General features: G+C 61.3%; 1 protein-coding gene across 3 annotated transcripts in view; it reads left to right on the forward strand.

Annotated features, from left to right (window-relative positions):
* Positions 1-11,313, forward strand: part of RAP1GAP (RAP1 GTPase activating protein) — a 47,928-nt gene extending 36,615 nt beyond the window's left edge. For 2 of the 3 annotated variants that reach the window (XM_019496921.2, XM_019496924.2), the window contains 11 exons: positions 6-92; positions 391-531; positions 766-897; positions 2,556-2,633; positions 4,332-4,441; positions 4,654-4,767; positions 5,218-5,341; positions 5,547-5,649; positions 6,301-6,404; positions 7,910-7,958; positions 8,586-11,313. In XM_019496921.2, the coding sequence (XP_019352466.2) occupies positions 6-92; positions 391-531; positions 766-897; positions 2,556-2,633; positions 4,332-4,441; positions 4,654-4,767; positions 5,218-5,341; positions 5,547-5,649; positions 6,301-6,404; positions 7,910-7,918 (1,002 nt within the window). In that variant the 3' untranslated portion in view covers positions 7,919-7,958; positions 8,586-11,313. The remainder of the gene's footprint in view (positions 1-5; positions 93-390; positions 532-765; positions 898-2,555; positions 2,634-4,331; positions 4,442-4,653; positions 4,768-5,217; positions 5,342-5,546; positions 5,650-6,300; positions 6,405-7,909; positions 7,959-8,585) is intronic. The other variant, XM_059716807.1, reaches the window with a different exon arrangement.
* Positions 11,314-12,093: the final 780 nt, after the last annotated feature.

Consider the following 12,093-nt stretch of genomic DNA (forward strand, 5'->3'; position numbering starts at 1 on the left):
CCCAGGGCACCGATTTCCAGGAGTTCCTGCTCACCAAGCTGATCAACGCGGAGTATGCCTGCTACAAAGCTGAGAAGTTCGCCAAGCTGGAGGTGAGCCCCGCCGGGCATGGCCTGGCCCCTGGGGCCGTGTCCTTGAGGGGGCATCATCGAAGCACCTGCCTTAACTGCCCTCCCTTCCAGCAGCCCGCTCCCTGCATCGCTTGCGGCTCCTGTCTCTCTTTCCCTGACCTTGAGGGTCAATGGGCAGGTCGTGGCAGCGAGGGTGGGGGTGGACCGCGGTGCCTGCCCCCCGCACCCAAGCTGTCGCCCATGAGAGCTCAGCCCCTTCCCTCCCGTATCGCCACTGCCTCCTCCGGGGACCCTCACGCTCCCCTCTCCCCCGCGGCAGGAGCGCACGCGGGCGGCGCTGCTGGAGACGCTGTACGAGGAGCTGCACATCAACAGCCAGTCCATGATGGGCCTGGGCGGGGACGAGGACAAGATGGAGAACGGCGGCGGGGGCGGCGGGGGCTTCTTCGAGTCCTTCAAGGTGAGAGGGGCAGGCGCTGGCTTCCCCCGGGGCTCCGCTCCCACGTGCGTGCCCCCCTGCAAAGCCTGCCCCAGCCCAGCTGCATGAGGGCAGGAGCCGAGCCGGGACCCCCTTGGCTCAGACTCCAAGTCCCCGTCCGTGCCCTTCAGCTGGGCTCCCCCAGCCTCTCCCTCCGTGCCCGGGCCGGCACCGTGGGGAGCCACGGCGGGTGATGGCCGCGGCTTTCCCTTGCAGCGCGTGATCCGCAGCCGCAGCCAGTCCATGGATGCCGTGGGGCTCAGCAGCAAGAGGCAGAACACGGTCTCCACCAGCCACAGCGGCAGCTTCGGCCACAACAACCCCGACGTCGCCAAAGCCACCGGCATCGTGAGTGTCCGGAGCCCCAGCCCCATCACCTTGTCCTGTCCCCTGCTCCCAGCCCCTGCCCGCAGTTCCTGGACCTCCCTCTCTGGTCTCTCCGGTTCTCCTCCTCGCCACGGGCCTCTGCTCCTACCTCCTCTCGATCCCTGCACTCAGCCTTTGCCCCACGTCTTGCCTAGCTGCAGGGTTGCCCGTCGCAGAGCTGCAGGGCCCTGGGATGCCAGATCCGAGCCCCCCGCCGCCCTGGCTCAGCCCCACAGGCAGGTCCCTCTGTCCCACCTCCCTCATAGCCTCACAAGCTCCCACCTGTAAGCAGCCAGTGGCTCCGTGGGACGCATGGAGGGTCCCTCTGGGTGCAGCCTGGCTCTGCTCCCCGCATCGAAGCAGCCCTCTCCTCCGCCGGCAGATCCGGGCTTTATGCTCTGTGCCACCCAGGGCTGCCTCAGCACCCTCCTGCAAGTCCATAGGCCACCTAGACTTGCACTCAGGCCTGCCACGTCTGGGGACACCCATGGCATCTTCCCTGCAGGCAAGATCCAGCCCGCGCCCCCAGCATCAGCCTTCAGCAGGAGGGCTGTGTGGCCCAGTGGGTGGGAGGCAGGCCTCTGGGGTACCTCTCCCAGCTCTGCCACTGGCTCACTATCACTTTGTGCCTCAGTTTCCCCATGATGTGGGGGAGCATCTGTCATGCTTCAGGGCTGGGGGTGGCTTATCCGTGCTGTGCAATGCCCAGACCCCCTCCGCGAAGGGGAGCAGAGGGTGCTGGTGTTTGATTCCCTGCCTCTGGAGGCAGCGGGGCTGCAGGTGCTGGGGTCGAGGCCCCTTGCCGACTCCCTCCCCTGGCTGGACTTCAGGAAGGGCGGATGGAGCATGGGGCTGTACCTGAATGCCCCTGGCTCCGAGTGGAGCCCGCACCAAGCATGGTGACACCGCTTCTCCGCTCTGGGTCCCACTGACGGCTTTGGCTGAGCCTCCCCCCAGTTGCACCCGTGAGGTCCCAAACCCTGGCCCGCAGGAGGAGGGATGCCTGCATTAGCTCCATCCCGGTCCCTCCAGTGCATGGGCACAGGGAGCCGGGTGCTGAAGGACTCAGGCCCTTCCCTCTCTGTGCATCGTGTGGATAAAGTTCCCTGGAGGGCTTGCCAGGCCCTGCCAGCTCTCGCTGCGGTGCACGCGGCCCCAGGGCTGTCTGGAAGGGACACCAGAAATGCCGTTCCCAATAGGAAGAAAGCAGGGACGGAGCCGCTCGGGGCAGCTTCCTCCCCACGCCGTTCCCCCTGCGCCTCACTGCCTTGCCCCGTCTCACAGCTGTTTTGCCCCCCATGCCCTCTCCATCACCCCAGCAGCGCATGCCCTACCCGCAGCACCTCCCACGGGCTTCCTGTGAAAGCCAGCCCCCGGGGACGCCCCGCACAGGTACAGTATGTCCCCTGTGAGTCCGCTGCCTCCCTGCCCCATCCCCAGGCCTGGACAGGGCAGGTCACGCCATGGTGCTATTGATGAAGCCATTGTTATGATGATCAAGCCTTTTTTTTTTGCATGACTCTCTCTTCTTTTTTTTCTCTCTCTTTCTCTCTCTCCTCCCCCCCCACCCCCCACCTTGTCCATCTCCCCATGCCCCATCTCTCTCGCTTCCTCTCCGCCGCTCTCTATCCGCTTGCCAGTCATTGCTTGTCCCTGGGAAAACGCCAAGTAGGTACGGACGTCGAGGCAGCGCCATAGGGATAGGAACCATAGAAGAGGTTGATGTCTCTCTCTCTCTCAATCTCTCTCTCTTCCCCGCTCTCTCCTGCCGCCTCATCCCTGCTGCCCCCTGCTCTGGAGCTGCCGCTTTGCATGCAGTGGGGGGCTCGGTGAGGAACCGGACCATATTGGGAACACTTTTCCCCGTCCTCTGTCACGTGTGGCCTTGGTGCTGGGGCGGGAGATGGGGCGTTGGCCTGCCCAGCCCTGGCCGGGACCCTCGCACCCCCGGGCACCAGGGCTTTCCACAAGCCGTGGTCCCGTCACGCCCCTGCCACATTCGGGGCTTGGCTTCACTGCAGAGTCACCTCCGATCCTAGCTCGAGTTTGCTCCTCGCACTAGTGGGTCCCCAGCAACAGCCACAGGGCACCAGGCAGCCACAGCTAACGTGGCCACTGCCGTGGGGGCCTCCAGTGCCTTCCCTTTCCCTGTTGTGTGCGCAGAAAGGGCAGATGCGTTCTCCTACCGGTCCCAGGCTGTGAGGAGCAGTGTGGCCAGCACCCCCCACCCCAGTATTCCCAGTATTGTCCCAGCGTGTTCCCAGTATCGTCCTCTTCTGCCGTGGCTGGGGGTTCACGTCGAGTCTGTCTGCAAATGGACTCACTGAGAGTCCGCCCGTGCCCCAGCTGGCCTTGCACCCCACACCCACCCCCGCTTGATGCATTCAGATCTGCATGAGGGCGGTGACCCCAGACTGGCTCCCAGCCCCCTCCTTTGCTCCCACTCCCACCCCCCCGGAGAGTCGCCAGCACTGAAGCTTGATCCCTCGGCGCAGCATGGGTGGCCCCGTCCTCTTTGCTCGGTGCCTTCCTGAGCTGACTGGCAGCCAGGCCAGTGGTTAGAGCCAGGGCCGGACTCCCAGGTGCTGCTCCTGGCTGTGCCGTGCGGTCGCAGAGCAGGGAGGCACCGCAGCCGCCTCCTCCATAGAGCAGGGCCTTTCTCCCGGGGAGGTCCTGGGGCAGGGGTGCCGCAGCCCCACACAGGGTTTGCGGAGGGCTCTGGCTGCTACTGGCCATGTTGGAGCAGCCCCCACTGCCCTAGCCAGACCCCAGAGCTACCAGCACCTCCTCCCGGGGCCTGACCCCCTTTCTGCTGCACCTCCACCCTTGGGGATGGCAGGTTCCCGGCCTGAGGCCACGTCCTCCAAGATGCCATGTGTCCTTCATGCACGTTGGGCCAAGAAGCTGTCCCACTCCCATCACACTTCTCCCAGCCCAGCCTGCAGCCCCTCGCGATGCCATGCTATAGGGAGGGGGGAGCCCTGCCCCGGGGCACAGCCATGCTCCCTTGCAGAGAGGGCAAAAGCGTGGCCATGCTCCCCTACCTTCCCAAGGGCTGATCCCAGCTGCACCAGTAGAAGTGGGGGTTTTAGGTGGATGCTTGCTGGGACAGACATGCCCAGAGCTGGCTGCATCTCATGCTGGTGCCTGGGCACTATCTGCCCTGATTAGGCAGATGACACGGGTCCCCGTGCAAATGCCCCAGGGGACCTGCATAGTCACCGGTGGCCTGTCTCCAGGATCCAGACCTGTTTGTCCTTGCTCCCAACCTGGTTTACCCACCCCGGAGCGCGGGCCCCTGTACGTCTGCGTGCACGTGTGTGCGGACAGTGGTGGGGGTCCTCTGGAAGCCCGGCCGGCGGGCGGTCCCGGCTGTCAGCGGGGCTCTCTTACCGATGAGACCGACTCTCTTCCAGTCGCTGATTGTTCCCGGGAAGAGCCCTACGCGGAAGAAATCGGGGCCCTTCAGCTCCCGGAGAAGCAGCGCCATCGGCATTGAGAACATCCAGGAGGTGCAGGAGAAGAGGTGGGTGGAGGCAGGGGCACGTTGGCTCATTGGAGCAGGTGAAGGATGCGGTCCCTGCTCAGTCGTGGGGAAAACGGGGGTGATGGGAGCAGCTCTGCCACGTGCCGGCTGCGAGATGGAGCAGCGCTGGAACCAGACTGAGATGCAGTGCTGGCAGCTCCGGGTGGGCCTGATCACTAGCATCTCCCCCCGGGCCCGTTTGTGCCTCGCAGGGAGAGCCCGACAGGGACCCAGAAGACCCCAGACAGCGGCCACGTCTCCCAGGAGCCTAAATCGGAGGACTCGTCTAACCAGAGCTCTCCGGAGATGCCCACCACCAAGAACAGGTGAGCTCCCCTGGGCACGGAGAGGCGAAGGGGAGCTGGCCCCTTTAGGTGGGCTTTGCAGGAGGACAGGGACCTGTGTGACATTGGCCGGGGCCAGAGACCCTGGGAACAGGCCGCCTGGCTCCAGGATGCCACCCATGACCCTGCAGCCTTTGAAAAACCAGCAAACCCCCTGATCGAAGCGTTCTCATGCCGCAAGCTGGCCGCAGGCCTCCTCCCTGCAAAGCTGGCCCCGCGGCAGCTGGCATTTCCTTTGGTGACCGGTGAGAAGGTGCAAGGAGCCCTGAAATGGCCCATCTACACCTCTCTGGGGAGCGGGCTTATCTCCTTGCCAAGGGCAGCCTTTCTGGACAGCGCAAGGTCCTGGGGTGGGGAGCTGCAGGCAGAAGAGCCCTGCTGGGGGGTGTGCCCGGGCAGGGGCGGTGGCGCCTGACCGCTGCGTCTCTCCAGGGTGGAGGCCCTCGCCCAAAAGTCCGACGCGCTGCGGGATTTCTCCCGCTCCTCGTCCAGCGCCAGCAGCTTCGGCAGCGTGGTGGAGGAGAACGAGGGCGGCAACGACGACGACACTGGCATGGTAACAGCCCCTGGGGGCAGGGGAGGAGGCTGCTCCCCCGGCGTGGGGCACAGCCCTCCCGAACGGTGCTTACTGGGTGACACAAGTCCCATCCGGCCTCTCCACGGCTGCGGGCATTGGGGAGGGAGTCTCTCGGCCCCCACCCATGGCGCTCCGGTCAGGGGGCATTTCCCTCACCCCCCCTGCCCCCCGTTGTGTGCCACAGGAAAGCCAGTCCTCCTCGGGGACCCCGCACAAGCGAGACTCCTTCATCTACAGCACCTGGCTGGATGACAGCCTCAGCACCGCCAGCGGGGGCAGCTCTCCAGGTACCGGCGCGGCGTGGCGTGGCATCGGGGCGCGGGCCCGGCTCCGAGCCAGCTCCCAGCAGGGGACACGGGGTCTCCGCCACTCGCACCCATCCCCTTTCCCTGTCCCCTCTGCTTTCTGCTCTTTGTCCTGTGCTCCTCGCCTGATCTGCTGCTCTTTTTTCTGCTCCCTGCCCTCTCTGCTGCTATGTTGCCTCTCCTCTCCCTGGTTAGCCGTGTGCTTCTGGCCACCTCTGCTGCAGGGCATTTGCCACCCAGGCCCCATGCTAATTGTGGCTGGCTCAGCACCCCCAGGGGCACTGCGGTCAGGATGGCACTGAGCCCACAGCATCCCCTAGCCACAACAGGCCCAATCCTGCTCCACCGATCGGGTACCGTTGTGTGATCCTATTGCAGCCCGCTTGAGTCCGAGAAGCTGTTAAAGCCCAAGGTGGGTGAGACCTCCTTGCAGCTTTCTGGACAATAACAACGTGATACCTTAGAGCGTTTTCAGAGATGCGTGTCGTGGGGAGGGCTGAGAATCAGGCCCCCGGCAACATGCATGTCTCTGTTGCCCGCTCGCCTCTGCATAGCGTTACACGTCCGACCCTGCCGGGAGCTCTCGTCTCCTCCCATCTCACATCTGCGTCTCTCTCCCCCCTTCGCTTTCAGGCCCCTCTCGGTCTCCTCAGCCAGACGCCAGAAAATCTGGGGACCCGGCTTGTCCAGAGATCAAAATCGAGCTGGAGAGATCGGAGCGGCACACACCCCACCTGGTGAGAGCGCCGCGGCCGGAGGAGGAGGGGAAGAGCGTGCAGGGCACCCAGCAGAGACAGCTGGGGATGTGTACGTGCATCAAGGTGTCCCCTGCTTTTTCGGGCCTGGCCCCAGCTGAGGACTGCCATGAGCTCCCCAGGATGTGAGGGGGATTGTTGAGGGGCCTCGGAGGAGCAGGCTGCTGTGCCTCCTCCGCGAGGAGCAGGAGACGAAGTCTCTGCCCCCGGGTGCTGTGGTTTGTATTAGGTTTGCAGGAGAGAAGCAGCACAAATTCCCCCCCCAAACACACACACATACACACACACACACATGCACGTAAACACGAGCCCATGCATACACGTACACATATGCACACACACACATCCGTGCACCTACACACATGTACATAAACGCATGCAAATGCATGAATGTACACACGCACTTACCCATGCATGCACAGACACGGATGCACACACATATACGCATGCACAGATACAGATGAACGTACACATACACGCGCACACATGCATGCACACATGCACATACATATAGAAGTGTACACAGATGCATGCACACACACACATTCATGCACACATACACACACGGGCACATGCACACACACTTGCGCACACATACAGGGCTCTGCAGGACAGAGTAGCTCATGAGCTGTGTCAGAAATACCAGCCTTAGGGCAATGGTTTGCCTCTTGCTCACTTCCCAGACAAGCCCAGAGCTTGTTAAAATTTTCCAAGCTGTCAATATTCCAGCCTTGAATTCTGCTGATGTGTCGGCTAAAGGAGTGCGAGCACGAGGCTGCGCGGAGAGGAAGTCTTTCCACACGCCTCGCCCCCGACCCGTAGCAGTAACGGAGGTTTGGGCTCGCTGTCAGAACAGTGCCAGATTTTTTTGCTCATCTCAAAATGTTTCTGAGTTTCGGTGATGTCCAAAATAGCGTCACTTTGACCCAGGTTGAAACGTTGCATTTTGGAATGAATTGAGGGTGTTTTGCTTTTAATCATGTGGAAGGACATTTGCAAACAAAAAGCTGTTCTGGATCTACTCCCCGCTTGTTTTGTAACACAAGGGGTTCACCGAAGCCGGGGTGAGCTGTACGAGCTGGTCGGGTGTTGCCCTGGTGCATTATCCTGGCCCTGAAACTAGTTAGGTCTGAAATATTTTGCTCGAAGTCTCATGCCACCTTTGCCAGCAGTTCTGGGCATGGGGGCAGGGATGAGCAGCAGGAGACAGTTTCCCCCATGAGCATCAGGCCCTGCTTTCTGTACAAATGTCAAGGTGACCTGGATGGACAGGGTTGCTATGGTCCCTGTAACACAGGTGCAGGATGGCACCGAGCTAAACCCTCTGGCCTTGTGCTGGGACGTGCACTGTCTAGCCTCCTCGTCTCCATCCCTGCCCGGTTCCTGCCGTAGGGAGGGGAGAAGCGGGTGTGGAGTGTGTGTCCCCGATGTCGTGGCTCCCCCTGGCTCCAATTAATGCCCTCCTCTTTGTGTGTCTGTCTGTGCAGAGCTGCTAGCCCTCCCTCCCCGGCCTCCGTGGATGCGCGCTCCTGCCAGGTCAGCACCGCCTCGCTTCTGCCTGCTTCCCTCTCTTGGATTCAGAGCTGGGCACATTGGGCAGATGCTCCTGGCCACAGCAGCCTGCCAGGGAGGTGCTGACTGCCACGGGGCATGCACCGTGCATCCCTCAGCCCTCTGCAAGTGGGGCTACCGCACCGTGTCCCTAACCAGGGCTCGTACGCCCCAAATCCCCCCCAACCCCACCCCATGGGCATCCGCAGAGCTGGGCAGGCTCTTAGCCAGAGCCCAGCTGGTTTTGCCCTTGTCCCTGGATGTGCCCAGAACATGACAGCCTCATCTCTCCTCCCGGGCCCCTGGCATTAGGCACCAGGCCCCGGGCCCTGCCCAGCACCAGGCAGCCTGCCTGAGCGGGTCGTTCTGATATGTCCCTGCCAGTGCAAGGGCCAAGGACTGCCCAGACCGGGCCATGTGGCATTTCTTTCTGCTTGTTGCCCTCCCTCCCTTTCTGCCCAGTAGCCCCAGTCCCATGTCTGCCCACCCCAGCCCTGCCCTGTCTCTGTTCTCAGCCCTGGCTCAAAGGAGGTGGAGTTGCAGGGGTGTTGGGGGACAACCCTCTCGTGGTCCAGCCCAGCCGCCTCCTGACCTGCTCCCCTTCTCCCGCAGCACCCACAGAAGAAGCACAAGCTGAAGGACTTGCGGAGGGTCCCGCTCTTTGTCACGGCAGACAGCCCCTGCCCCATCGCCAAAGCCAGCCTGCCGAAGCCTGCGTCCTAGACGGCTAGACCCACGCTCCCGCCTGCCTTCCCACTTCCAGGCTGGGCAGCAGTTTCCCTGCGGCGCGGAGAGCCCGGGAGCAGCGACGACATGCGAGAGGGACCCGCCACCGCTCTCCTGCTCCCAAAGCTGCTGCGAGACCTTAGAAGCGGGTGGCAAAGACCCCGCTCCTCTCCTCCCCCACGACGCCCACCCATCGTGCTCCCGACCCTGTCCCCAGCCCCCCACCGGGTCCGATCGCTGCACGTTGCCGACGGGACTTGCAAACGAAGCCGGACACATCTCGCACCTCCAGCTCTCACCTGCTGAACCGTGATGTGCCCTGCGGAGCTCTGGCCCGGCCAGTCCTCGGAGGAGCCCCACCAGCAAGGAAGCCACATGCACCCAGGTGCCCACGACCACCAGGTGATGCAGGACGGTAGAGCTGGGACTCATCCATGGCAGGACAATCCCCCCCGGGCAGCTAGATCCAGCCTCCTCTAGGCACCACCTCCTCTGGGTGAGCTCTGCTCCCATCCCAGCCTCGGGCTAGCCGACGGCAGGTCTGGCTGGTCTCCTCTTGAGGTTCTTGCCAGGGCATTTCACCCCAGCCCCTTGCCATACCCGTGTCCTGCCCAGAGAGCTCGCAGCCTGCAGGGGCAAAGGGATCGGCCTAGGGGAAAGGTGCTGTGCGGCAGCTTGGGTGAAGCAGACCTACCCAGTCCCATAGGCAGGGACACAGCAGCATCCAGGACTTCCCATGACCCTCTGTAGCCTTGAAACGCCCCGCAGAGCTGGGGCCAGTTTGCAAGGCTCGGAAAAAGGGGGTGTCAGGTAGATGCTCCCTCCCCGCTTGGCCCGAGCCCCCAGCTCCTCCCCGTGGCTGCGCAGGCAGGGCAAGGCTGGCCCCGATCCCTGGAAGGCCGTTTACAGAGGCTATCGCGGCAGCTGATGCTCTGGGGGTTGGGCTGCGGTAAGCAAGACCCCATTCACCAGTTTCCCCCAGCAGAGCCCACACCACCCAGTCTCATCTTGTCAAACAAGGCCCCAAAGTCACGAGCCCAGCAGCAAGTGGGGGGGCTTTTGCCCCTGTCACAAGGGTCCCTGCACCCCAGAGAGACCCAGACTGCTCTAATCCAGCGCCCGCCGCCCAAGGGAGTGACCCCAACCCAGGGGTCCCCAGAAGCCAGGGAGTGGAGGGCACTGGGGCCACAGGGCTCATGCCACCCTTTAGGGAAGGCATCTCCAGCTGCAGACATGGGCGCATCCCCCAGATATAGGACCAAAGGGGTGAAACGGGTGGGGTGAGGTAGCCAGGGACAGGAGTGGGGGCAACACCTAGTGCAGAGGATCCCCGTGAGCTCCGGTTGGGAAAGGAAGGACCACTGCAGCGTGTTCACGCGCCCCCAGCTCTGGGCAGGCGTGGCACAAACACCCCGGCCGGGGGGTGGGGGGCAGACACATTTATCCCAAAGAGCCGCTGTGCATTGACGAGACAATCCTGACGAGACCTGCCAGAGCCATAGGACTTAACCCCTGCAAGCCCAGCAGCCACGCAACCTCCCTCCAGCTGCCCATCCAGCTGCCCTGCACCAAACCAGACATGCAGCGTGTAGCAAAGCTGCCAGTCCACCCAGCCCTGGCACCGGCGAGACACTGAGCAGAGTTATTTGATGCAGGGTTTTCGGTGAGGGCCGTTGCTGCTTTCCCTCCTCTCTCCCCCCTGCAAAGTCTTCTTGCACAACTTCTGTTTTAATGAAGGATCAAACCAACCCCGACGTTTCCAGCTTTTCCAGAACTGGGTTTTGCAACAAACAGGCTGAGTTTGTCACCAGAAAACAAACCCATTTCTGTCTGTCAGCCAAACCTGGAGAGCTGGCTTCCCCCAGCCTGGCAAGGGGCATTAAAGGGCCTCCCAGGAGGTTGCTGGGGGAAGATCTTGATCCCAAAGGGCATTTCCCACCAAGAAAATGCTGCTGGTAAAGCCATTTGGTGGCTGTTGCATTAGCATTTGTTTTAAAGCCACTGCCCAGGGGCTCCTTGGCACCACACTGGGTGCCCCCATGGATAAGGCCATAGCCCTCCCAATGCACTACAGAGCAGGGCCTCGTTCTCCGGTACATCATGGATTCAGAGGGTGGCCTGCTGCTGAGAGCACCCTGGGAGCCTGCTAGCAGCTAAAGCAGGATTACATGAATATATAGCCACGGGTACGATTAAATTTGGGGCTTTGTGTCGCATAATTGTAAAAAACAAACAAACCCCACCCACCCATTCTCAAGGCTCCCCTCTGCCGGCAGGAAGGTACGGCTCCATGACATGTAAGTAACTTTTCAACTGCCTACTGTATGTGTAATACATCCCGCGAGCGTCTGGGATTCCTCCACGTCTGTGTTGTACTCATATTTTTTTTGAAGGCACAACATACGTTGAGTCAGATCCTAACTTAATGTTTGGACACTCGGGTTTTTTTCCCACCCTTTCTTTTTTTCTTTTTTTAAATCCGAGATGGTGTTTGTGTATCCAGTGACTGATGTATAAAATAAAGTTCTATTTATCGCTATTGTAAGAAGATTCTATTTGTAAAAATGCTTTTTAAGATATACAGGCTCAAAAAAGGAATAAACTGGAAAACCTGTGCTGCTCCTGGCTGGTTTGTGTGGTGGGGCAGGGGTGGGAGTAGGACGGTCTGAGCTGGCAAACACTCATCCCGATGCTCTGCATGTTTTCATTGCAAGCTATTAGTGCTGATGGTGCAGGGGGTCCCTTCTCCACCAGAACAAGTGGTGTCTCAGTGGTGGCAGGTGACAGGACAAGGAGCAATGGGCTCAAGTTGCAGCAAGGGAAGTTTAGGTTGGATATTAGGAAAAGCTTTCTCAATAAGAGGTAAAGCACCAGAACAGGTTACCCAGAGAGGTGGTGCAGTCTCCATCCTTGGAGGTGTTTAAGCCCCAGCTGGACAAAGCCTTGACTGCGATGGTGTAGTTGGGGCTGGTCCTGCTTGGAGCAGGGGGTTGGACTAGATGTGACCTCCTGAGCTCCCTTCCCACCCTCATTGTCTATGATTTTAAGCAGAATTATTTCCCTGTCCAATTTTAGTAGGAAGTTGACCTGGAGACTTTAAACATGCAGCCAATGCCCATCTGGCCGGACCCCTCCCCAGCCACATAGCCGTCTGCCTCCCCCTTTACATTGTCTTTAGGTTTCTTCTCTTTCCAGACACTAATGAGTGTTTTCCTATCCAGGCGCGTGCCCCTGTACTTGTCTTCAGTCCGGTACTCCACGTCGGTGGTGTTCTTGGGGAACATGTACTTCCTGCCGCCGCCCATGATCACCTGGAGGAGGACACCAAGAAGAACCCGGTTGCAATCGCGTGGGACGCGGAAAGGAGCTGGTGGAGACCGATGGGGAGAGGGAA

Source organism: Alligator mississippiensis, chromosome 13, assembly GCF_030867095.1.
Source record: "Alligator mississippiensis isolate rAllMis1 chromosome 13, rAllMis1, whole genome shotgun sequence".
In the NCBI taxonomy this organism is placed as follows: domain Eukaryota; kingdom Metazoa; phylum Chordata; order Crocodylia; family Alligatoridae; genus Alligator; species Alligator mississippiensis.